This window comes from Monodon monoceros, unplaced genomic scaffold (assembly GCF_005190385.1).
Source record: "Monodon monoceros isolate NGI ecotype Baffin Bay Population unplaced genomic scaffold, NGI_Narwhal_1 Super_Scaffold_21, whole genome shotgun sequence".
Classification (NCBI taxonomy): Eukaryota; Metazoa; Chordata; class Mammalia; order Artiodactyla; family Monodontidae; genus Monodon; species Monodon monoceros.
In genome coordinates this window covers 171025874-171049876 of record NW_021703778.1, presented here as the reverse complement: position 1 = coordinate 171049876, position 24003 = coordinate 171025874, and the positions used below count along the sequence as shown (strand labels likewise).

At 43.0% G+C, this 24003-nt stretch overlaps 1 protein-coding gene across 5 annotated transcripts in view; it reads right to left on the bottom strand.

Annotated features, from left to right (window-relative positions):
• PPP2R5C (protein phosphatase 2 regulatory subunit B'gamma) overlaps nucleotides 1-24003 on the bottom strand; it is a 133636-nt gene that overhangs the window by 82261 nt on the left and 27372 nt on the right. The window contains exon 1 of one of the 5 annotated variants that reach the window (XM_029239336.1): nucleotides 11619-14768. The exons of the other annotated variants lie outside the window; for them this stretch is intronic. Within the exon in view, the coding sequence (XP_029095169.1) occupies nucleotides 11619-11712 (94 nt within the window). The 5' untranslated portion in view covers nucleotides 11713-14768. Of the gene's footprint in view, nucleotides 1-11618; nucleotides 14769-24003 lie in introns of those variants that run through there. 5 annotated transcript variants of the gene reach the window in all.

Here is a 24003-nt window from a genome sequence, read left to right as displayed (position 1 = left end):
ATCTGCATCTCCTGTTTTTCTAGATGACACCATAAGATCAACTAACCTGGTTTCAGCTGCACCGCACTCTACAGCGCTGTGAGAAACTGAGAGCAGAAAGTACTGCGCGGCTAGATCTCTGTGATAAAGCAGCCTGTGAGAGCAGCCCTGTGCGCATCCAGAGAGGTGTGAGCCCAGAGTCGTGAGTCAGAAAACCCAAGAGCTCTTCCTTCTGACCTTAGGCAAGTCCGGGAACCTCTCTGCTTTGGCTTCCACAGCCGTAAAAATGGGACTAATAATACCTGTTTGCTGTCTCATAGGAAATAGGATGGTTAATGAACACCTGCAAGGAGGTCTGAAGATGAAAAAGGTTCCTGGGCGCTAATGACAAACAAGAGTCTCCACCCCCCTTTGGGTATTCGGCCATGCTGCAGACGGGGAGGACCAAACTGCTCCGAGGAAACTGGTCTTCCTAAACAATTTCTCTTAAGGCCACACGATTTTGAAAAACTCTGGAAGAAACGCATTACGGTAATGCTTGGTGTACCAGACAGTATGCAAGGAAGCACACAGGGATGGCAGACGCCTGAGCTGCACGAGCTCTTGGGCTGCTGTGCCTCATTTCTGCACACTCCTAACTGGTATAAATAGTTACCTGGGCAGCGTGTTTCAGTTACTTTGGATGCCACAGTCAAGGCTATTAACTGGCTGATAAGTCCCTGTTTCCTGACGAAGAACACTTTACCAAATATGCTTCTTAAACTCCCCTTTATATTTTTAACATGATGTACAGTTTAAAAAATTATTTTAGGGGCTCCAAGTTTAGCTTACATTTCACTGAAAGGCTCTCCTCCTTTTTTAAAGTAAAGGAAAGGCTCAAATAAGCAAATGATTAAGCCTATATACTAAACAACAAGACTGGAGACTGAACTGTTTTTTATAAGTTGGTATTTGGCTTTACAGAAACACACGTGCGTGCATAGGCACACGCATACCCCCCAAAAGATATTTTCCTAATCTACGTAGGCAGGGCAGTCTACGTTTATTTAATTGGATACTGATCATTGCAACTCATACCAAATTCAAGGTTAAAATTTTGAAAGTTTACATTGAACTGAGGCACAACACTTGGAAGGGAAAAATCCAGAATTCATATGCACTGATACTGTACTATTGGAATAAGAAAAGTCACCCCAAGAAAGTTTACATGCCTTAGAAAAGGTCAGTTTAAATATCTGATGGCCTCCTCTGGAGAATAAATGAGACAAAATAAGAAAGGAGTGCTTAAGGGGAAGAAGTAGGCAGAGAGGAAGAAGACAAGCAAAACATTTCAGGACATCACAAGTTTAACTTTGGCTTAAAGTGTAAACTTAAGTTAACCTTTGTTTAAGATTAATAACACCTCTTCAATATAATGTCATTTGTGACTTTATTGCAAAGAAAAAAGTTTCTGAATTTATTAAAGTCTTAAAAAAAACCCTCACTCATTGGACAGTCACTCAAGTTTTCTACCAGCATAGCATTTCTCTTAACTAAGGATAAGAGAAAAGGAGGAATCTGCTCATTCTTATCCTGTACTTTTGTCCTCAGGGACAGCAGGCTGGAATTTGAATCTAAACTCCTTTCTTTCAATTCCCTTGAAAATAAGTAATTTAATCAAACGCATTTTAAAATATAATGCATTCGCAGACTCAGGAAGGTATGGAGACAGTCAAGGACACCAGTGACCCGGTAAGCGACACTGTTAGGCCTTCGCCTTGAGTCCGCTAGCTCGATTCTGGTATGATTAGATCTAATTTGGGAAGGGGAGGGGGGGGTCACTAAATTGACAAAATCCCAATGTTTTCAACATCTAGTAAAATATTCTAAACAGCAGGCAAGAAGGGTCATCCATGTTCTCTCAAGTGAGGTGTCTCCCCGGGACCAGGCCTCAAGCACACAGAACTGTCCACATTTCCTGCAGCTTGGTGTGGCAGAAGTGGTCCAAGTTCTAGTCAAACAGTGCACGGTTTCTTCAGGCCTTGTCACTCACTATCTGGTCAGGTCTGCTCGTGGACATTCGTTTTTGATGTCTGTAGAACGAGCACAGAGCTTCTTTCCCGCCCGGCTGTGGGCGTTAAGTATCTGCGATGGTCCCTGGGATGGCCCAGGCATGGGGCAGGTGCTCCTCTAGCTACTGCCTCCTCCCAGATGTCCACCAAGAGAGTTTAAAGCAAATTAGCAGAAAGACGCGGAAGACCACACTTAAGAGTTTATGTAATGTATGTATACATAGTACAAGTTCAGGATAATATAACGTAACACTAGCTCTGAACATCACCAATTATTTTAGAAAGCTATCAAGATGCTAAGACCTTGTAAGAAGTTTAGTTTTCTAAAACTGCTATCATGTCAACTTTTTTTCTTAAGAAATAAAAAACTAGGGAATTCCCTGGCGGTCCAGTGGTTAGGACTCTGTGCTTTCACTGCCGAGGGCCTGGATTCAATCCCTGGTCCGGGAACACTGCGTGTCAAAAAAAAAAAAAAAAAAAAAAGGAAAAAAAATACTGTATACTTTCAGTGAATAAATAAATCCATATTTACATTATTTAATGTGAAAATATGCACACGCAGACAGAGATGTGGAATGATATACAGCAAACTCCAAACAATTTGCTCTGAGATGCCAGGAAAGGTAGGAGACTGATTCTGGGGATAAAGCTAGGGAGAATTTTAGTTTTATTCGTAATTAAAACAAATTTTCAAAGTGGCTATATTCACATGTGGATTTTTTAAAAAGAGTAAAAAGATAAATGGAAGCTGACTAAGGCCAAAAGAGAGGCCCCGGGTCCTGGGGTGACTCCACTGCCCACACGCTGGGTGGAGTTATCACCTCCCACTGTGGCCTGAGAGACCTGTTTACATTACTAGCTGACTAGTTAATCTGGGAAGTTTTTTTTTGAGGTAGGAAGAGAAAAAATACAGAGGCTTGGTAAAAAACAGGGTCAGGGTCACATCCCGCTCATGCTAGAGAGCTCTCCTAGGCCAAGGGCCTTCAGTTTTTTTGGTGTCAGGATCATGTCCTCTAAAAAAGTCTGGAGGACCCTAAAGAGCTTAGATCACGTGGGTTCTACCTACTGATAATGACCAGATTAGAGAATGTTTAAAACATTTACTTATTAATTCATTTAAGATAAGAGGAATGGACTCATTTCGTGCTAACATAAATATCATTTTGAGGATAACTTCATTAAAAAACCAGCAGGAAGAGTGACACTGTTTTACATTTCTGCCTATTTCTTTAAAGCCTTGCTTAAAAGACAGGTAGACCTGCATTTCTGCTTCTGTATTCAATCTGTTTGATATGGTATTTTGCTTGAAGTGTATGAAAAGAAGCCCAGCCTTCACAGACATGTTTAGCTGAAAAAGGGAGGTATTTCAACGGCTTTTAAAAAACACTGTGGATGTTCTTCTTCGATTCTATGCTAACATTCAACAAGTGGTAGTTTCTTAAAGATCAGTTGCACCATGGAATCTGGAACCATATTGATGGATGTTTCAGTGACCTCAAACCCTGAGATGTGTCCTGCAATTTCAATGTCTCTCCTGCCCATGCATGCTTGCAGCATCACTGAATGTGCTGGCACGCAGTCATGCAGATCCTCCACCGTTCACATCAAGAAGCCCTGTTTGTTAATATCACCAGAAGCCGTCAGCACCGGGAGCTGTCAGGTTCACGCTGGCGGATACAAGTTTTCCAAAATTCAAATTTTTGCTTGCAAGTCTGAATTTTATCACGGGCAACAAATAGTGTCACTGCTGTTTCCCCTGAATTGACAGGCTTCCTTCCTTCCTTTTCGAGAAAGCAAACGTCAAATATTCAGGTCTTACTAACCCAATCTGTCTGTCTTTTGTTCTTTCAAGTATTGAATAAAAATGATGTTCCTGAAAAGAGTGGCTAGTTCAGCCTGCCACTCACACGACTGTGCAGTGTTCCTAGAGACCGCCACCATACTGCAGTGTGCCCGAGGGCTCTGTGTGAACTCTGCACATCATCCACAAAATGTGATTAAAAGGTGCATTTGCAAGGGCTGAGATTTACTAACCCTAACATTTCATGCGTCATCAAGGACAGTCTTAGGTCCGACTGGTGTGGCGTAGTGGAGCACACGCTGGTTTCTAGCTGGACACCACTGTGCACTCCGAGCAAGGAGCTGTTCTACCCACCACTGCCTTTGCACCATCAGGGCGAACGGCCACACGGTGAAAGAGGCAAAAAAGGCCTTCGCATTCTTGGGAAGACAGTTTTGACCTTGCAGGTCCCTTGAAAGTATCTCAGGGACTCCAGGGGCCCAATGACCGCACCTATAAACACTGCCCTATGGAAACGCTGAGGATACCGTCACAGCTTCAGAGCTGTGAAAACAAGGTTATCATATACCACCCCAGAGAAGCCTGGCCTACTACCTGAAGGTGAAGAAAACAACTTCTAGTTGTATATGTATCAAAATGACCTACAAATGCAAACATCCACAGACCACCCCCGCCCCATTCCTTCCTCCTTGAAGCCTACCAAGAATAAAGGACCAGCAATTTAGGAAAACTAGGCTTGCTCCCTAGAGTGAAACATTACTATTTTCATAACTTTATAAGTCAAAATACCATAATTAGAACACATTGCTGGTGAATAACACAACCAGCAGATAAAAATCCAAATGTAATACATGAAGTTCACACACATCAACGACAAAGCAGAGACTGAAAAACCTAATCAAACAGGTGAAACAGCTCAAGCGCTATTAAAAATATCACAATATTAAAACTTGAAACAATAAGGTATAAGGTTATAGTCTGGATCCCATTTAGTTCAAATACTATTTTTTTTTTTTTTTTTTTTGGCCACGCCGTGCAGCATGTGGGAGCTTCGTTTCCTGACCAGGGATCAAACCGGTGCCCCCAGCATTGGAAGCGCAGAGTCTTAACCACTGGACCGCCGGGGAAAGTCCCACCAAATAATATCTTAATTTAAAAATCCCAACACAAAAAAGGAATTCAGGAGTTTAATGTAATGGGATTTGACAATCGGACAGTAAACTTTTGGAAGTCCAGTTGCTAAAGCATCAGAAAGCAACACCTGCATTTAAATACAACTAAGGGGAAATGACAAGTGAAGTCACCCTATGTGGGACTAATCACAGATAAAATCTCTAACTAACTTCTAAAAGCAGAATTCCTTATGAATCTTATGCTAAAACACTTTTCTTCAAAAGAGTTAAAAATGGGGTGAGGAGAGGAATGTATTAAATGCTGATTTCTTATTAACAGACTAGATCCCCGAGAGTGAAAAGTCTGAAAGGGGGTCAGTAAGTACACTCTGACTGGAGAGACTGGATCACCTTACTAGGTAATTTTACACACAGTCTACAAGCAGGACACACTGCACACTCCAGGATCATCAATGCTACTGACTTCTTCCAGGGGGTGAAATGACAAGCAAATTGCAAGAAGAGAGGCTTGGTAAATGGGAGAGGGAGAGAGCAGACAGAGACAGAGACAGATAAGCTTCAAGATGAACAAATACAGGTAATACAGCAGCGGAAAAATAAAGTAAGTTGTGGTTAAGACGCTGGGCTCTGAATTACCACAGTGACCTAGAAAAGAGACGATAACCACAGCAACCACTAACACTTCCCATAGTCTTACAGCACTCCGGCACCATTTTAAGCGTTTTATGTGTATGCGCTCATTTAACTAACCCTCATAAAAATACAGAGAGGTAGGTCCTTTTATCCCCATTTCATTCCCATTTCCAAGCAGAGAAGTGAGTTAGCCTGCCCAAGACAGCTCAGCTAACCAGTGGTGGGGTGGGAGCAGGGATCCGACCCCAGCCTTGTGGCTTCAGACCCCCCGCCCTTAACCACTAAGCACCCCGCCTCTCAAGTTCAGAGGGAACCTTGCTTTTACCTAAGAGCGTGCCGTAAACTGTTATGCTTTAAGAGTCCAATAAAAATGCCAATAAACATCAAAAAAAGGTGTACGTCCCCAAAACAGCTGTTCGGTAAGATGGTGCAGCCGTCTGTGCAGCCACTACAAGTTAGCATCAAGGGGACCGTGCTGGCTGCAGGAGGCCACCAATAAGGCACTGGGCTACAGGGTCTCAACCTCACCCCACCTGGGATGACCAAGCCCCCGCCTGATTATTTCACTGACGGCCACTAATTTGTCAGCAATGGAGTAAAAGGAAAAACACAGGAAAAGCCAAAACTTGAATATAAAAGACCACTGCTCACTATTTAGGAAACAATTTCTAAGTAATTACATGTCCTTTGCACATTTTTTCTAAAGCAGGACATTTTAAAGACATTTCTCTCAAACATTACGGAAAAGTTTAAACCTACACAGAAGCTGAATACTTGTATTCAACGTGTACACCTGTATACCCACTTCCCCAGATTCACCAACTGTTCACATATTAGCATATTTGCTTTCCATTTATTTTTCACTTTGTTATTTGAAGTAAGTTGCAGAGATCATGATACTTCACCCCTAAATACCTCCGTCTGCAATTCCTAAGAATGAGGACAGTGTCTACAAATCACAATCCCTTTAAAACTAATAGTAATTCCATAGCGTCCCACATCGCTCTGTACTCGACCAATGTCTTCTGCAGGCTTGATTTTACTTTGTTTTGTTTTTAGGACAAAGATCTGATACAGATTCACTCACTACATTTGACTGTTACATCTCTTTAGTTTTTCTTTTTAACTAGAGGGGTTTTTGATTTATGAATAATTCAAGGGCCTGAAACAAAGCCAGATTTTTCTTGCTGTAGTAGTTTGTCCTTGTGCACTTTAGCCATCTCTTTCCAAGATTAATAAGAAAGATTTTTCCTTGAGTACATTAGTGAGAGAAACTACCCCAGTTTTGGAGTTCTCCGTATCCTTGGTGGTACTTTTCCCGTCTGACAGGGAAGAGGAGGTGAGGTGGGCCTTGTCTGGAAGCAGATGTGGGTGACAGAGGCCTTGCCTGCACCGACCCCTTGCTCCGGCCTCTGGTCTGGGATGCTCTGCATGGCCAGGAGCTGGGCTGACAGAAGGGTGCTTTGTCTCATCTTATCACCTGGAAATCCAGAGCCTCCCCAAAGACTGCAGGCCAGCTTTAGCTGGGTCTCCAAAAAAAGGTCAAAAAGATAATACCAGAAGATGACATATGTGGCTGCCTTTCCTTCTGGGACGGCCACCAGCAGCGGCTTGGGGACGTGTAGCTGACACAGGGGCAAGGGCCCTGGACTTGGCCTTACAGCCTGGTAACCTTGGGGAGGAGTGACTAGGACGCGTCCGGCCAACCTCCCGGGCAGGAATGCTGGGAGGAACAAGTCGGGCAGTGTTCACAAAAGCGCATCACATCTGGCAGGTCGCCGTCGGATAGGAGGAGAACCACCTTGCAGTGCTACCTGATGTATGGAAATGGAGTAGGGTATACCCCAAACCTCTGTGCCTTCGAAGACACGGTCCTTTCCTAGATTCAAAAACACACACCCTTTTCTTGACTACTAACCTTGCTTCTTTACTTTTGTCTCATTCTTCCAAACAATTAACATCTTTTAATGAAAAAATTCTAGGAGTTTAGCTTTTGCTGCAAGGCAGGAGTCATGATCAGTTCAGGGAAGACTAATTAACAAAAGTTGTGCAGGCTTTAACACAGACATGCACCCCCCAGAGAGTTATTTGTTACTCTGGTTTCCTTCCTCACTGGCAGGAGTGATAAGAGAAAACAACTTCACACAGGCTCATCCCAGGTAGCTTTAAAGGTGTACTTCTAAAAAGCCACCTCACAGACAGTGACAGCTACAAAACACACAGATGTTAGTGGAGTAAACACCTTGAGAAAGAATCTCTGGTTTGATCTCTTGAGGGGTCTTTGTTTTTGGTCGTCAATGACATTTTTCCTTCCTAGTTCTGGGAATGAGGACATCCCTAGGCATCCATCCTCACAACGTTCACTGACTTCGATCACGCAGGAGTGTCCCACACCTGGGAACGCGCGTGCAAGTGCACGCGCACGTGCACAGCTGTGTCCAGCAGTGCTGGCTAAGTCATCAGACGGGCTGCAGCGGGGAAGGAAGCCTTCGGGTTTGACACCCTACACTGCCCCCTGCTCTTGCTTTTCTAAATTTTTTTGGAAAGGTAAAGACTTTCATTGAATTGGTGACTCAGGAATACTTGTGAGAAAACAAACTCTTCTATAATCAGACTTCCATTCCGCAGGAAAAATGGGTTTACACAGAGAATAATCTGCTCGCCAGCTCCCCACCAGGCCGAGGTTACTCCTCAGTCTTTCAGAGACAGGACTCACCAACCGACCACAAGATCGGAGCAGTTAACAACTTGCTTGAGGCCAGAGTAAAAGCCAGCTGGCACTGGATGGAGGTCGCTCTCTTCCTCTCTGGCCAGTAACATCTTTTTTGGCTTGGCTATTCTTGCCTTAAACCTGGCTCTGGAAGTGAAATATATTTTACTACGCTTAACAGGCAATTAAAATTCAAGGAATAGTCTAGAACAGGGGTGGGCAAACTATGTCCCAGGGGCCAAATCTGGCCAGCCACCTGTTTTTGTAAATAAAGCTTTACTGGAACACAGTCATGCCTATCTATGGCTGCTTTCTCAGCCAAAAATATTTACTTTCCAGCCTTTTCTGAAAAAGTCTCTCGATCCCAGTCTAGAACTGTGCTGTCCAATACAGCAGCCACTAGACACATGTCTATTTAAATTTAAAATAACTAAAATGAAATAAACTTAAAATTTAGTTTCTCAGTTGCAGTAGCCACATTTTAAGGGCTCAACAGTCACATGTGACCAGGGGCCACTGCAGTGGACAGCACAGAGAACATTCCCGCCATCGCAGACAGTTCTCTCGGACAGCCCTGGAAGTACAGGATTTAAGTCATCAAGCTAAATTTACAGCCATCAAGTTCCTCCAGGTGACGCCTTCTCCTTCTACAGACAGAAAAGTTTAGACTTTTCAGCAACATGTTCCTGTCACACTTGGACTTTTTAGGATATGCTAATTCACTATATTAGCTGCAAACTCTAGACTCTGTAATAGGAGATAAATATCAAACCAACTGGGATTACTCACCAGTTTAGTGACCGTATTGATTGATTTGTTTACCTGACTGCCCCACCACCCAGGGGGCTGTAAACTCTGAAAGCTGGGCCACAGTGCTTGCTTCATATTCCGAATTAGGTACCTGCTTGGCACGTGGTGGTAGCCACTTGACAAATATTTGTAAAATGAATGAAGAAATGCACCCTAGGCACAAGAACTGTCATATACCAGAGGCCACTGAAACGCATGGATGTTGATAAGACACTGGGGAAAAACCCGCTATTATAATCCTGTGGCAAAAGCTTCTACAAACAGCCAAAATTTCTATTTTTAAAATTAAAAAAAATTTTTTTTTTAAAAGATTCCAAACAAAACAAAACAACTGCCGTGGTTTGTTTAACTGCCTTGGTTTGGATTCTGGCCCTACCACTTATAGGCTGAGTGACCTTGGGCTGGTTATTTTACCTCTGTGCGCAAGACCCTTCTTCTCTAAATGCACCCTGAGTCAGTGGTAAGCCTCAGTGTTGCCCCCTCCCCTTCCCAGCATCATGATCACATCAGCCCCTGCTCTCTCTCCTAGCACCTGCCCAGAGTCAGCTCTTCCTGTGCCCCTCCTGCACCAGGGCCCCTGTGTGGGTCTCCCACTAAACCATCCATTCCTCTGGGGTGGGGACCCTCAGCACTGGACATACAGAGGAGATGCATAGTGGATATTAAATTAATCAAGACTCTAAAAGCCAATACAAACAAAATAAATTTTGCTAAACCACACATTAACATGCTTGCTCTAAAAAGTCCTGATGAGTAAATCAAGCATTCAAGTTTTAGCTAGCTCACTGTTTGACCCAGAAGTTAGTTTTAGGCCCTAAAGGTTACCCCTTCTTAAAATCTCAAGTCTCTTTTAGGTTGATACGCTTCACTACTTTTTCCCTTCACAATTAGACAGCAACCAACCACTCAACCGACAACAAAAAAATTCAAACTGGTCACAGTAAAGTCTTGGAATTAAAAACAACAACAACAATGTGGTATAAGATATAAAATCAAACAATTCCATTTCAGAATAAAGTCATAGTTCAAAAAATGACTAGTACATTAAGTGTTTAATGAAATCAGAAAACTCAAACTAAAACAATCTGTTATTTATATGAAGATACCTTAAAAGTATCAAAATACACATTTTATATGCTATAAAATTTTCTTTTTGCTAGTCAGTCACCATTTAAGAACTTAAATCGAAACACAATTACATTTTGGTTTTGCCCATTTGGCTCCTGCAACTAAAATACCTGAGTGCCATCTGTGGTCAACATTTGCTCTTTCCTGGGTGCACTACAAAACAATGTGACCTACAGGTTGGTCATTGTGGACATTAATTTCCACCAGCTTCTTTCAAGTGGGCTTGGAGAGAAAAGCAACACCCATTTTATTCCAACAGACTGGGTATTCATGTGGTTTTATCTCCTTTATCTGCAAACACTCTAGGATCTGAAAAATCTTGTCTGGTATTTTAGTCCTACAGACTATTAGTCACCTAGAGATCCTGCCCCCTCCCTTCCTTGACATGGGTCCTTAAAGGAGATTCTGACAGAACTGTTCTGTTAGGGACAGAGCTGTGATATTGTATAAATTTTAAAGTGATACGATGAAGCTTAACATCCATTTTCTACTTCACCCAATTATGAACAAAAAATCTGTATAACAAATACTTTTAAATGCTAAGAAAAAGTATATGATTATCCTGATACCTATATTTTAATATAATTATTAATTACTATGCTAATTGTGTTTTAAGCTAAATTCTGAACTCCAATTCTGTATAAACTACAAGTGGCAAACTGTAATTATTAAAAGTGATCTATACACTCATCGAAAACTTGTTGCCATTTAAAATTTTAAAGGCAAATGTCAATACAAAGCCTATTTAAGTGCAAAGTATCTCCTACTATTCAATAAAAACGCTAACAGCTCAGAAATTATGACCCACGATGGATTCCAATATTTCAAAGCACGAGTCTATTTCTCTTTTAGGCTCCAGGTCAAGAACGAAAACAATCCTTTTAAAGAAGTTCTTTTCTAATCATTTCTGCATATTTTCTGACTGCAATTCATCGTTAATTCAGAGGTGTGTCCCGGTGAAACCTTCAGGGTGTTAAGCAACACAGATGTAACAGAAACTCTGCGCACGGACAACTTGGCCAGGCGTGCCGCCCGCCTCTCCTTCCTACCCCCCGCCCAATGCCTTCCCCGGGCAGTGACTTCACATCCTTTGACATCAGCACGGCTCTGAAAGGGGGATGGGAGAGCGAGCAGAAAGCAGAAAAACCAGCTTTGAACTATGCATGCAAGGCCTCCCTCAAGACTCAAATTCTGTAAGTAGTTCGTAAAATGCCAAATTGCAGTGACACACCCAGCCTCCTCTGGTTAGGTCTGCCGCAAAACGGGGTGAATTCTGCTAGAAAGGACTTCCTGCTTTTCTTATCTGAAGCACAATAGCCATTTATTAACTAACCACAGAAGGTTCCGTTTCAGTGAAACACACAATAACTTACCTCGAATATGGAGAAGGGCCACGGGCTGGAAAGGCCCATTGGAGTTGGCCGCATCCAACACCATCCTGCTGCCCGCTTTATTACATGTCAACATCTAGACTTCAGCGGGAAAGGCAATGTACTCCTTAAGGCAAGAAACCAGCCTCCATTTTAGTTTAAAAAAAAAAGACAAACTGAAGCTCTCTGCAGCTGGAGGGAACTGGCTGGTTCGTGATGTCAGCAGGCACGGGGCTCGCTGATTGGCCGGAAGCTGCAACTTAAAATGACACTAAAAAAACTGCAAATGGAAAGAGCATTCTGTTTGGCTGTCAGTGTGCATGAAAAGCCTGGACATTTTTTGGCTTTCTGCAGTCTTCATTTCTCAATAACTTTTAGGCAAAGATCCCATTTCTTAAGGGGCAGGACTGAGGCCACAACCCTGGCCAGACTATAAACACATGATTCTGAGAGAGCTACCAAAAAAAAAAAAAAAAAAAAAGTGTGCATGTGTGTCTACATGAACTTTAAATTTTAGCATTTCTCTAACTGGTACCCCAAATTCACTGGTACCTTATACCCACCTGGCCACCTCCTATCTTCTATTCTAATTACTTTAAATATCGGTATCATATTTAGTATTTTGGCAACCTAGTTTTGTTTTTTTTTTTTTTAAAGCAAATTGGCTATCCAAATATTACACAATCCCAATTCATCAGTTTGGACTCTTGTTCAACCTTTCCTACTACCAAGTTATGAATTAATAATCTTCAAACACTGGTTTTTCTCGGGATCTAATTTTTTTATTGGAAAAATTCAGTTAAAAATTATATGAAAAATGAAAGCTTCTTTAAATTTAATAGGTAGAAAGTGCTGTAAGTTAAAGTTAGTTATACCACCTGGCTGTGAAAGTTAAAGTCATAAAATAGAATGCAAGTGTTTATTTTTGTACCTTAAAGATGTCAACATACCACTTTAATTTTTTACGTTTTGTTTAAATTAAATTTTTTAATTAAAAAAAGATATTTCACTTTTTGTTTTTAAATGGGGCTAGTATTAAAAGCTATTATTCAGATCTTAATTTCCTATCTTCAAAAAAGGTTAATGTGAAAAGCTGAAGAAGAAGGACATCATTTCTGAATTGGAGTATCCTGGCCTGGGGAGGGGGTGTACGTGTGTGCTGGAGAGATGATTCCCTACAAAAAGAAGTGCTATTACTAGCTCCAAATGAAAATGAATAAGCTATGAGAAAAACCTCTTTGCCAGGCAGAACTGAAAAAAATTACTCACACACACACACACACAACTAAGTTTGTCCAAACCATGTCTTCTCTTTCTATAAATTCTCACACAACGCCCCTCGCCCCCCCCCACCCCACCCCCTTTCCCAGCTTGTGAACAAGAACCTAAAAGCCCTTTGGTTTCTAAACATAATACACGACAGTAAGAAACACCTGAAATGGACTGGGGTTAGCAGTACATCTGTGGGCTGGCACTCCACACATTTCAATGAGCAAATGAACTGCTACAGCCGTTCGGGGGTGCTTATTAAGTTCCCCTACATTAGTAAGAAGGTAGATTTTACTATGTGTATCAGTAGCCATTAAGAAAATAAATGAAAGCAAACCAAATCCTACCCCTGCCCCCGTCCGCAGAGCTGAAGGAAGCTGCTGGATTCCAAAGCTGGCCATGAATTAAATGATAACAAGCAATGGGGAGTGGGTGTCATGTGATGGGCCTCCCACCTGCCTGGCTCCTCTGCTGTCTGCACAGCCTGTGTTCCGAGTCAGGTATTGTGAATTGAGATTCTGGCTGCTGACCCTCTGGGTGCATCAGATGCGCAAGGGTGGCTCTCCCAGAACTATCACCTCCTCACCCAGAAGTGGTGCCAGATGAACTCAGCATTAAGGATCGAGGCTTGCAGGGGGCTCTGTGAGGGGTCAGGAAGCAGACGCTTACTGTAGATCTTACTTTAAAAAGAGAGGGACCTGTTCTCAAACAGTTTAATACTTCATATGAGATGAGATGGGGAAATGTGCCTGTCCTAAGATTGTGCTGTCGAGTGGAATGCAGAAATAACACGGAAAGACTCCTAGACTCTTTGTATAAAATATACAGGTTAAAGTCAAAGAAAAAGTGAAGACACTTGTTGATGTATTTTCCCTAATGATCGCAGATCAAAGGATCTCAACTTTATTAGTGATTTTCCCCCATGCTGTTTTGAAGCCTTATGCATATAAAGTAGTTCTTTAAAGGACTCAAAAGTCTGTGATCTGGAAATCACTGATGAAACATACTCTAAAATATAAATAAGCAGACAAGCAGATAAATAATATGGAGGAAAAAAAAAAGACTTGCACAAATAAAGATAAGGTGTGTTTCAGGACTGGAAGCATACATACTATAAATAAGCTGATGTTAATACTTCCCCAAATTGATTTATAGTTTTAAAGCAAATCCATTCAAAATTCAGAGGAGTCTCCTTATTTTTCTGGGTATCTGACAGAATAATTCTCAAGTTCACTTGGAACAATTAAAAGCATGAAGAATGAGAACACTTCTCATGAGAAAGGCTGGTCCTACCAACTATAAAGCTTATGAACTAAAGACAGTGTGATGTGGGCTTAAGAGACAGGTCTTGGAACAGACAGCAACAGCTCCCAAAACAGTGAGTGTAGTTGTACAAATGTAATATTTGGATAAGGAAGGAAGCTCAAATCCACGGAAAGGGGAAGATTATTCAGACAACTGGTTGGCTATATGTGGGCAGAAGTCAATTTAAGTCTTACCAAAATAAAATCTGAGACGGGTTAAATAGAAAAACAAACACAGTTAAATTTTTAAAAAGTCAAATCATACCCCCCACAAATCCCCACAGCTTTGAGAAGAAAAGGGAAGTGAGTATATCAATTCTCAAGCCAGAAAAGGATGATTAAAAAACACTGGATAAAAAACCCTGAGGGGATATTCCTCACATTAAAAAATTTACAAATTTCTGTATGTTCCCTCCAAAAATCAAAAGGAAGTATAAATGCTATAATTACAAGAGGTTAATAATATACTGCGATTAATTAGAAAAACACTGAGACCTCAGTGTTCAAATGATTCAGTTTACAAGAGAACTATAACTGCTCAATAATTATATGAAAAAAGTATTTCTTCACCTATCAAATCAGCAATAATGTTAAAAATTATAATTAATACTGGTAAAGGCATGTTGTAACCTTGCCAACAAATCTATAAATTATTCTGATCCTTTTGGAAAATAATTTGGCAATTTGTAAAGATCCTTTGTTTATGTAATTTAACTTTTGGGAGTCCATTCCAAAAATGTAGTAGCCATGAGTGAGCATCACATTTTAAAAAATATTTATTTAAAAAACTGTGCCGAGACTTCCCTGGTGGCGCAGTGGTTAAGAATCCGCCCGCCAATGCAGGGGACACGGGTTCGAGCCCTTGTCTGGGAAGATCCCACATGCCGCAGAGCAACTAAGCCCGTGTGCCACAACTACTGAGCCTGTGCTCTAGAGCCCGCGAGCCACAACTACTGAGCCCGCGTGCCACAACTACTGAGCCCGTGCGCCTAGAGCCCCTGCTCCACAACAAGAGAAGCCACCGCAATGAGAAGCCTGCGCACCGCAACGAAGAGTAGCCCCCGCTCACTGCAAGTAGAGAAAGCCCACGCGCAGCAATGAAGACCCAAACGCAGCCAAAAATAAATTAATTAATTAAAAAAACCCAAAAGAACCCGTGCTAAAGTATACATAATATAAAATGTACCATCTTAATCATTTTTAAGTGTACAGCTCTAAGTGGCATAAGTACATTCACATTGTTGTGCTACCATAACCACCATCCATCCTCAGAACTCGTTTCATCTTGCCAAACAGGCAATCTGTCCCCATTAAACACCTCCTCCCCATCCTCTTCCTCTCAGCCCCTGGCCACCACCGTTCTACTTTCTGTCTCTAAGAATGTGACTACTCTGGGTACCTGATATAAATGGAATCATGCAGTTTTTTTCCTTCCGTGACTGAATTACTTCACTCAGCGTAAGTGTCCTTAAGGTTCAGCCATGTAGTAGCATGTGTCAGAATTTCTTCCCTTTTTAAGACTGGATAATATTCTATTATAGGGGTATGCCACATTTTGTTCTATCCATGCCTTGATAGACACTTGGGCTATTTCTGCCTTTTGGCTATTGTGAATAATGCTGCTGTAATATGAATATATAAATACCTATTTAAGTCTCTGCTTCCAATTCTTTTGGGTATATTCCCAAAAGTGCAAAGTATGGTAATTCTATTTTTAGTTTTTTGAGGAACTGCCATGCTGTTTTCCATAGTGGCAGCATCATTTTACATTCCCACCAGCAGTGCACAAGGGTTCCAATTTCTCCATATCCTCACCAACACTTGCTATTTTCTGTTTTTTGATAGTAGCCATCCTAGTGGGTGTTAAGTGGTATCTCACTGCGGTTTTGATTTGCATTTTCCTAATGATTAGTGATGTTAATCATGTTTGTATATCTTCTTTGGAGAAATGTCTATTCAGGTCCTTGCACATTTTTTTTTTTTGGCTGCGTTGGGTCTTCGTTGCTGCACGCGGGCTTTCTCGAGTTGCGGTGAGCAGGGGCTACTCTTCGTTGCGGTGCACGGGGTTCTCATCGTGGTGGCTTCTCTTGTTGTGGAGCATGGGCTCTAGGTACGTGGGCTTCAGCAGTTGCAGCACACGGGCTCAGGAGTTGTGGCTCATGGGCTTAGTTGCTCTGTGCCATGTGGGATCTTCCCGGACCAGGGATCAAATCCGTGTCCCCTGCACTGGCAGGTGGATTATTATTATTTTTAATTAATTAACTTTTGGCTGCGTTGGGTCTTCATTGCTGCCTGCGGGCTTTCTCTAGTTGCGGCGAGCAGGGGCTACTCTTCGTTGAGGTGCGCCGGCTTCTCACTGTGGTGGCTTCTCTTGCTGCGGAGCACAGGCTCTAGGCACGCGGGCTCGGTAGTTGCGGCTTGCGGGCTCTAGAGCGCAGGCTCAGTAGTTGTGGCGCACGGGTTTAGTTGCTCCGCGGCATGTGGGATCTTCCCGGACCAGGGCTCAAACCCGTGTCCCCTGCATTGGCAGGTGGATTTGGCAGGCGGATTCTTAAACACTGCGCCACCAGGGAAGTCCCCCTTTGCACATTTTTTTAAACGGCTTGTTTTCTTGTTGAGCTGCAGGAGTCCTTTATAAATTCTGGACGTTAATCCCTTATCAGATAGATGATCTCCGAATGGTTCTTTCCATTTTGTGGGTTGCCTTTTCACTTTGTTGATTGTGTCCCTTGCTGCACAGAAGTTTTAAATTTTGATGTGGTCGAATTTATCTACTTTTGCTTTTCGTGTGCTTTTCGTGCCTGTGCTTTGGTGTCATAGCTAAAAAATCATTGATAAATCTAACATCACGAAGCTTTTCCTCTATGTTTTCCTATAAGGTCTTTGATCCACTTTGAGTTAATTTTTGTGTTTGGTGTAAAATAAGGGTCCAAGTTCATTCTTTTGCATGTGGATATCCACTTTTTCCAGCACCATTTGTTGAACAGACTGTCCTTTTCCCAGAGTGGGTGGCACCCTTGTTGAAAACCATTTGACCATACCTGTGACAGTTTATTTCTTGGCTCTCTTCTACTCTATTGGTGTATGTGTTTGTCTTTATGCCAGTACCACACTGATTCGATTACTGCAGTTTTGCAGTAAGTTTTGAAATCAGGAAATGTAAGAATTTTGTTCTTCATTTCCAAGACTGCTTTGGTTATCCAGGGTCCCTGGAGATTCCATGTGAATTTTAGGATGAATTTTTCTATCTCTGGAAAAAAACACTGTTAGGATTTTGACAGAGATTGTATTGAATCTGAAGATCTCTTTGGGCAGTGCTGATGTTTTAATGATATTAAGTCTCCCAATCCATGAACACACATTGGCTTTCCATTTACTGGTGTCTTATTTAATGTCTTCCAGCAATGTTTTGTAGTTTTCAGCATACAAGTCTTTCACCTCCTATGTTAATTCTAAGTATTTTATTCTTTTTGAGAGCATCACATTTTTATTTATGGTTCTAAAATACCAGAAACAACCTTAATGTCAAAGGGATTATCCCACACAGTGAAATATTACACATCCATCAAAAATATTTATGAATTTGTAAAGTAAAAATATACGTGAGAAGGGCAGTGTATAATTTTTCAGAAATAGTATGATCATAAAAAGGAACACTCTCAAAATATCAACAGTAGTCACCGTGGAGTGTTATGGTTATGGGTAGTTCTTCTTTCTGAAACTTCTCTATATTGTTCAGTATTGCTAAAATAAGCACACAATACTTTGATGAAAATTAAAAGTAACAATTAAAAAAAAGACATGTAGGTTAAGTTACAGCAGAGAGAATCCCTTAGTGAATGCTGCCTCTCAGGCACAGGCTAAGAACAGAGAAAGGGCTGTGATGGGAACCCAGGAAATATGATGCAAAAGATTTATGGTGATGCATAAATGAGATCAAGTATGTAAAAACACACAAACCAAAATTAGCCTAAACTAGGCATGACAAACTGAACCAACAAATTACAGGATGTTGACTCCCCGTCTTGAAGAATCCATTACGGACTCCTTAAATTTTTACTGCAAGTTTGCACTGAATCAATAGGCTCATCTAAGCTCTCGAGGTTCAATTAGCCGCCAGAGTACTTTCCTCACGGATGAAACAAGGACTCAGCAAACACACTGGAGGAGGCTCACGTGCATCCCCATCACTGGCTTGGGCATAAGTCTTCACTGCCGCCCGCCCTCAGTAACTCCAGGCTGGTTCTTCTTTCCTCGCCTGTAAAGGGGCTGTCTGTGATCACCCCACCGCCAGGGCTTTCAGAAGGCACAAACGTCACCGATGGAGTGGGGAGCTCAGGAGGGGGCAGCTGCCACTGAAGGAGGATCCCACCGCACGTCGCTCCAGCCATTATAGGGAAGGTGCTGGAAGCAGTGGACACTGTAGCACTTGAAGAGCAGGGTCTCGACCCTGGGGCTGCAGTGTGAGGGTGCCGCAGAGCCACTGACGGGGTCTCTGCTTGGACTAACCCCTCTGGGAAGTCTTCCTCTCCCCTCTCTGGGCCACAGGTCTCTTCCCCGTCAGCCTCAGGACAGTGCCTGGCACACAGCAGGCATTCCATCAAACTGACTGAATGAAGGGCCGAATCAAGCAGTAACACCCAATTCTGATCCTGCAAAACTCCCTCACCACTCTTTATACCTCGTCCCCGTGGCGCGTAACCAAGAGGGGTACGCCATCTAACCACCTGGAGAACGACACATCCCACCCCCTGCATGCAGAGCCCCCATCCAGGCTCCCGCCACACCCTCCACTGCTGTCTGTGCCCAGCCCTCATGCCCCCCATGGCACCCTCCAGCCACGCTTCTGGACTCTCCCATAACAACCTTCCTGCCGCTCTGAAGGGCTTGAGCTGACTCGGAGGAAAGGCACCCTTCTGGGCTCAGTGCAGAGCTCCTTCCAGAACCAAAAGCGGGCAGACAGACCACAGCTCTCAGTGCGTCCACCCGTCAAGGACGCAAACACAAGCATCTCTGTACTGCACAAAGATGAAGGTTGAAAAGGAGTTATTCTTTATTCTTTGCTTCCTCTGTCACTTTATTTGGGCTTTCATTTAAAAACAAACTGCCATTTGTAGGTAGCATTTTTGAATAAAACTTTCACATTTTCATTTCTAAATTCGGCTGAAGGCTTTAATTTTCATCTCCCCGGGCAATTTTACGGGCAAATTAAGTATGCTCATATTTTAGTGAAGAAGTTTTACAGTTTCTTTCATTAAAAGAAGGTTGTGTCTGGGGGCTTCCCTGGTGGCGCGGTGGTTGGGAGTCCGCCTGCCGATGCAGGGGACGCGGGTTCGTGCCCCGGTCCGGGAGGGTCCCACGTGCCGCGGAGCGGTTGGGCCCGTGAGCCATGGCCGCTGAGCCTGCGCGTCTGGAGCCTGTGCTCCGCGGCGGGAGAGGCCACAGCAGTGGGAGGCCCGCGTACCGCAAACAAACAAACAAACAAACAAAAGAAGGTTGTGTCTTGAGCCCAGAGAGTTGTGGTGTCATAACTGCAAGGCACTGACACTGCTGGCAAAGCAGACACTTAACCGGAAACTACACGGGTATGGGTGATGTACATTTTGTTGGGTAGGATATCTAACCTAAAAAATTTGGCTTCGCTTACAGTTTAAAATAGACTTCTTCCTTAGGCAGATCAAAGATACCTAGCATTCAGCTGTGTTCAAAGGTTGCCAGGGCACTTCTGCTTGCCAACAGCAAGGTCAAAGGGACAAGCGCCTGCTGCCCTGTTGATCTGAGCGAGTCCTGTGAGTGGTTTAAAAGGGTGGACAAGCTTATCCCAGGAAAGGCCAGCGGAGGCGAGCGGAGCAGACGGTGCAAAATCTGCCCCGAATGCGCTGTTGGGAGACCTTTGCTTATTTTTGTTCTTGCCACAGTTAGGCTGGAAAACCTTTAAAGCCAAAGCAAGTCCTCACCCCCTTCCTTGTTCTGAGAAGGTAGGAAACCCACACAAAGTACACAGAGCACACGTGACACGCCAAAGTGCTTTCGTGTTGACTATTAGCAACAAACCTCACTTCACAAAGAAGAACCTAAGGCGCAGGGAGCCGTGAGCCTGGGAGGGGTTCCAGCCCCATAACAGTTCTGAGAAAATGGAAGGATGTGGGAAGGACAGGCAGACGGGCCCAGAGGGCTTTTCATTCCTTCAGCAAACCTGTGTCTCGGGGATCCGTGGCAGATGCTAGACTGGGCACCAAAACAGCCTCTGCCCTCAGTGACACTTTAGACAGAGCAGCGTGTGGTGTTCTGCAACCCCAGTGTCCATCATGATGAACAGATAAAAGGTGCTCCATCCACACGATGGAATGTTGTGCAGCCTTAAAAATTAGGGAGAAAATTCTGTATGATTCCACTCATAGGAGGTCCCTAGAGGAGTCAAAGTCACAGAGACAGGAAGTAGAATGGTAGGTGCCAGGGGCTGGGGGAGGGGAAGAGGGAGGTATTAACAGGCACAGAGCTTTTGTTGGGGACGATGAATAGACAGTGGTGATGGGCACACTGAATGTGAATCTATTTAATGCCACTGAATTGTACACTTGCGAATGGTTAAAGTGATAAATGTTATGCTATGTATATCTTACCACAATTTAGGAAAAAAGATAAGGCAGGCTTGAGCCAGGTTGGCTCAGGAAACACTGGAGGAGGCAGAGCCAGCAGGGCGTGGGAGAAACCCAGGCCCGGAGGGCCTGTACGGTGGGCAAGGGCACGCAAGCAAAGTGTGTGCGTCTGTGTGTGATGTAAGGTGCCGGGAGAAATCCAGGTGAGGAAGGCCTGAGCTAGACATTAAACGTAAGATTACAGCTGCCAGTTGAAACCAACTCCCTGGGTTCTTCCCAGAAGGGGCTTGCAGGGTATGACAGGCAGAGGCTTGAGGCCAACCCTGGAGTAAAAGCCACGTCTGTGGCCTGACGAGAGCGGACGGGAGGGCACCCTAGGGCCAGGCTGTGGCTCGAGGTTGGGCTCAGGCTGACATGAGACCAGCTCTCAGTTGTTCACAAGAGCAGCATCCATGGCACCTCTGCTCCCCAGCTACCGCCAGAAAAAGGGTCTGGGTCTGGGTCTGGGTCTGGGTCTGCGGCCTCCCTAAGAGCAAGGGCCACCTCTGGTCACTGTCACTGTCCTGACTACCTCCCCACGCTCCAGACAACCCAGGTGGTCAGTAAGTATCTGCTGGGAACTGGCACGTGCCTCACCAAGACGAAAGTTTCCTTCCATTATTGTGGGCAGTCCAGAGAAGACACAGAATCAAACGTGGCAGAAACAAGACTGATGAAAGCTGAGTTTCTGAAGCCATGAGAATTAGAACAGGCACTATGGTAACTTCTCACATTCCATTTTTATTCTTCAATTAATGGGCAAGAGGTAAAGTTCCTCTAAACAGATGCTAATTCATTTTTAAGCAGTAAAAAGTGATCACTTGTATGGCGAGACTTCCAATTGTATCAGAAAATAAACTGCTTTGAATGAGGTTGAAGTATTGTATTTGCACAAAAGGAGGGCAAGACATATAAATTTTTAACTGCCACTCAAAAGCCAATTTTTAAAAATTCAGTTAAGGTCTCCGAACAATAATGTAACAACTTCCTTCCCAGATGGTCAAACACTTAGCATTTCTAAATTTCTGCCCCAGGGTCTCCAGTTAACGTCAGGCCCTAGTTGTTTCATTATGACTTTGACTTCTCCCTAGGCCTTTCTTTCCTAAAACAAGGAGAACGGCCTCAAGAAACAAAGTTCATGATGCATTAGTCACCTAAAAAAAACTGGTCTCTTCATTTAACACTTCTACCTTCCAGACCGAAAATATTAAAAGAAAGGACCATAACTCAGAGAAATCTTTGAACGAACAGGGCCTGAAGACTACATTCAGTCTCAATGTTAAAAACGTGAAAACAGGAAATGCTATTTTCCACTTAACGAATGACTTAAGCAGTTAAATGGCCTCAGTACTAGGAAGGCGCCTCCTGCGCCCTGGGCAGAAGTGTTCATGGTGCAACCTCTCTGGACAGCACATCTAAAGGGTTCTTGAAAACGCGTGGCCTTTGATCAGTACTTCCCTTCCTTGATTCCAGCTTCAGGAAAGGTTCAAAAGTGTGAACAACAAAAGATTTACATTAAAGTACGGTTTACAGCAGCTGAAAACCATGGGAACAATAAACGGTGTTTAAGTCATGCTCCTATTTCCATTAAGGCATTAGACACCACTTGATAATCCTTGCCTGAGTCAATAGTTTCTCTAGGGATTTCAACGTTTAATCTGGCATTCTTCTAAAAGCAGAGCTATTTCTTGCCAAATAGAGCTATTTGGTTATCTTGACATACAGCTCCTACTGGAAAGTGAGGGTAAGCTTAATTCTTCGCCTTTCAGTTACAAGTTTCCCTCAAATGGTGAAAACTAAATGTTTTTTTGGCTTTCTCTTTTTTGAATATCATTATGTTTCATTGATGTCAGTGTGTTTTAATCTACTAAAATCATACTTTCTTCTCTTTTTTTTAAGATTTTATTTATTTATTTATGGCTGCGTTGGGCCTTCATTGCTGCATGTGGGCTTTCCCTAGTTGTGGCGAGCGGGGGCTGCTCTTCGTTGTGGTGCGCGGGCTTCTCATTGCGGTGGCTTCTCTTGTTGCGGAGCACGGGCTCTAGGTGCACGGGCTTCAGTAGTTGTGGCACGCAGGCTCAGTAGTTGTGGCACGCAGGCTCAGTAGTTGTGGGTCACGGGCTCTAGAGTGCAGGCTCAGTAGTTGTGGTGCATGGGCTTAGTTGCTCTGCAGCACGCAGGATCTTCCTGGACCAGGGCTTGAACCCATGTCCCCTGCATCGGCAGGCGGGTTCTTAACCACTGCGCCACCACGGAAGCCCCCATACTCTTTTTTATGTTCAGGTGCATAATTTTAACCATTGTGTGATACTTGGACTAGCTGCTGTGTATTTTTTGGCATGGCCTCATTTATTTTTGTTTCCTTGATTTCTGACACAGTAAGATGTCCCCCCAGGCTTGTTTGTACCTTCCCTGCCCCAGACTTGGAATCAGCCATTTTTCAACGAACCCTGATTCCTTTCAGTGGGGAATGATATTAGAGACCAAAATCAGGGTACTAGTGGGTGCTCAGTGCTACTGGACTGCTGTTGCTTTTAGGTACTTTCAGTGGAGGGAGCTAGAACATAAACATATATTCTAGAATATATATATATATATATATATTTTTTTTAGTTGTGCATTCATAACATTGTAGTGTTTTCGCTTGTTTCTTGAATTTTCATAGTTTTATCTCTATCTTACACTGAAAATCTTTATTTCTAATTTCATGGACGTAATCATTGCTATATCATATTAAAATGATGGACAACAATAATGATATTATTACAAACAGTAGGAACTTTGAGTTCGCTCATTTCATTGCAAAAAAAAAGCTGTTGGTATATATTCGTTGTGATTCCATTAAATTTTTTAAATGTCCAGAGAGGACTGGCATCTTTAGGATGTTCAAATCCCCTTTCTAAGAGTGTAGTGTGTAGTTGTTCAAGGCCACTCTCATTTCCTTTAGGGGTGTTCTTAAGTTTCCCTCATGTGGGTTTTGCACATTTCTTAGCAAGTGTGTGCCCAGATATTTCATTATTGGTGCTATTACTGTAAATGGGATCTCCTCTTCCATTATGTCTTCTAAGTAATTGTTAATTGTTTATTTGGAGGTTTTTGATTTCTGCATCTTGCTTTCACCTCCTGCTTCCTTCCTGAATTATCTTATAGTTTGCACTAGTTTTTCAGCTGATTTTT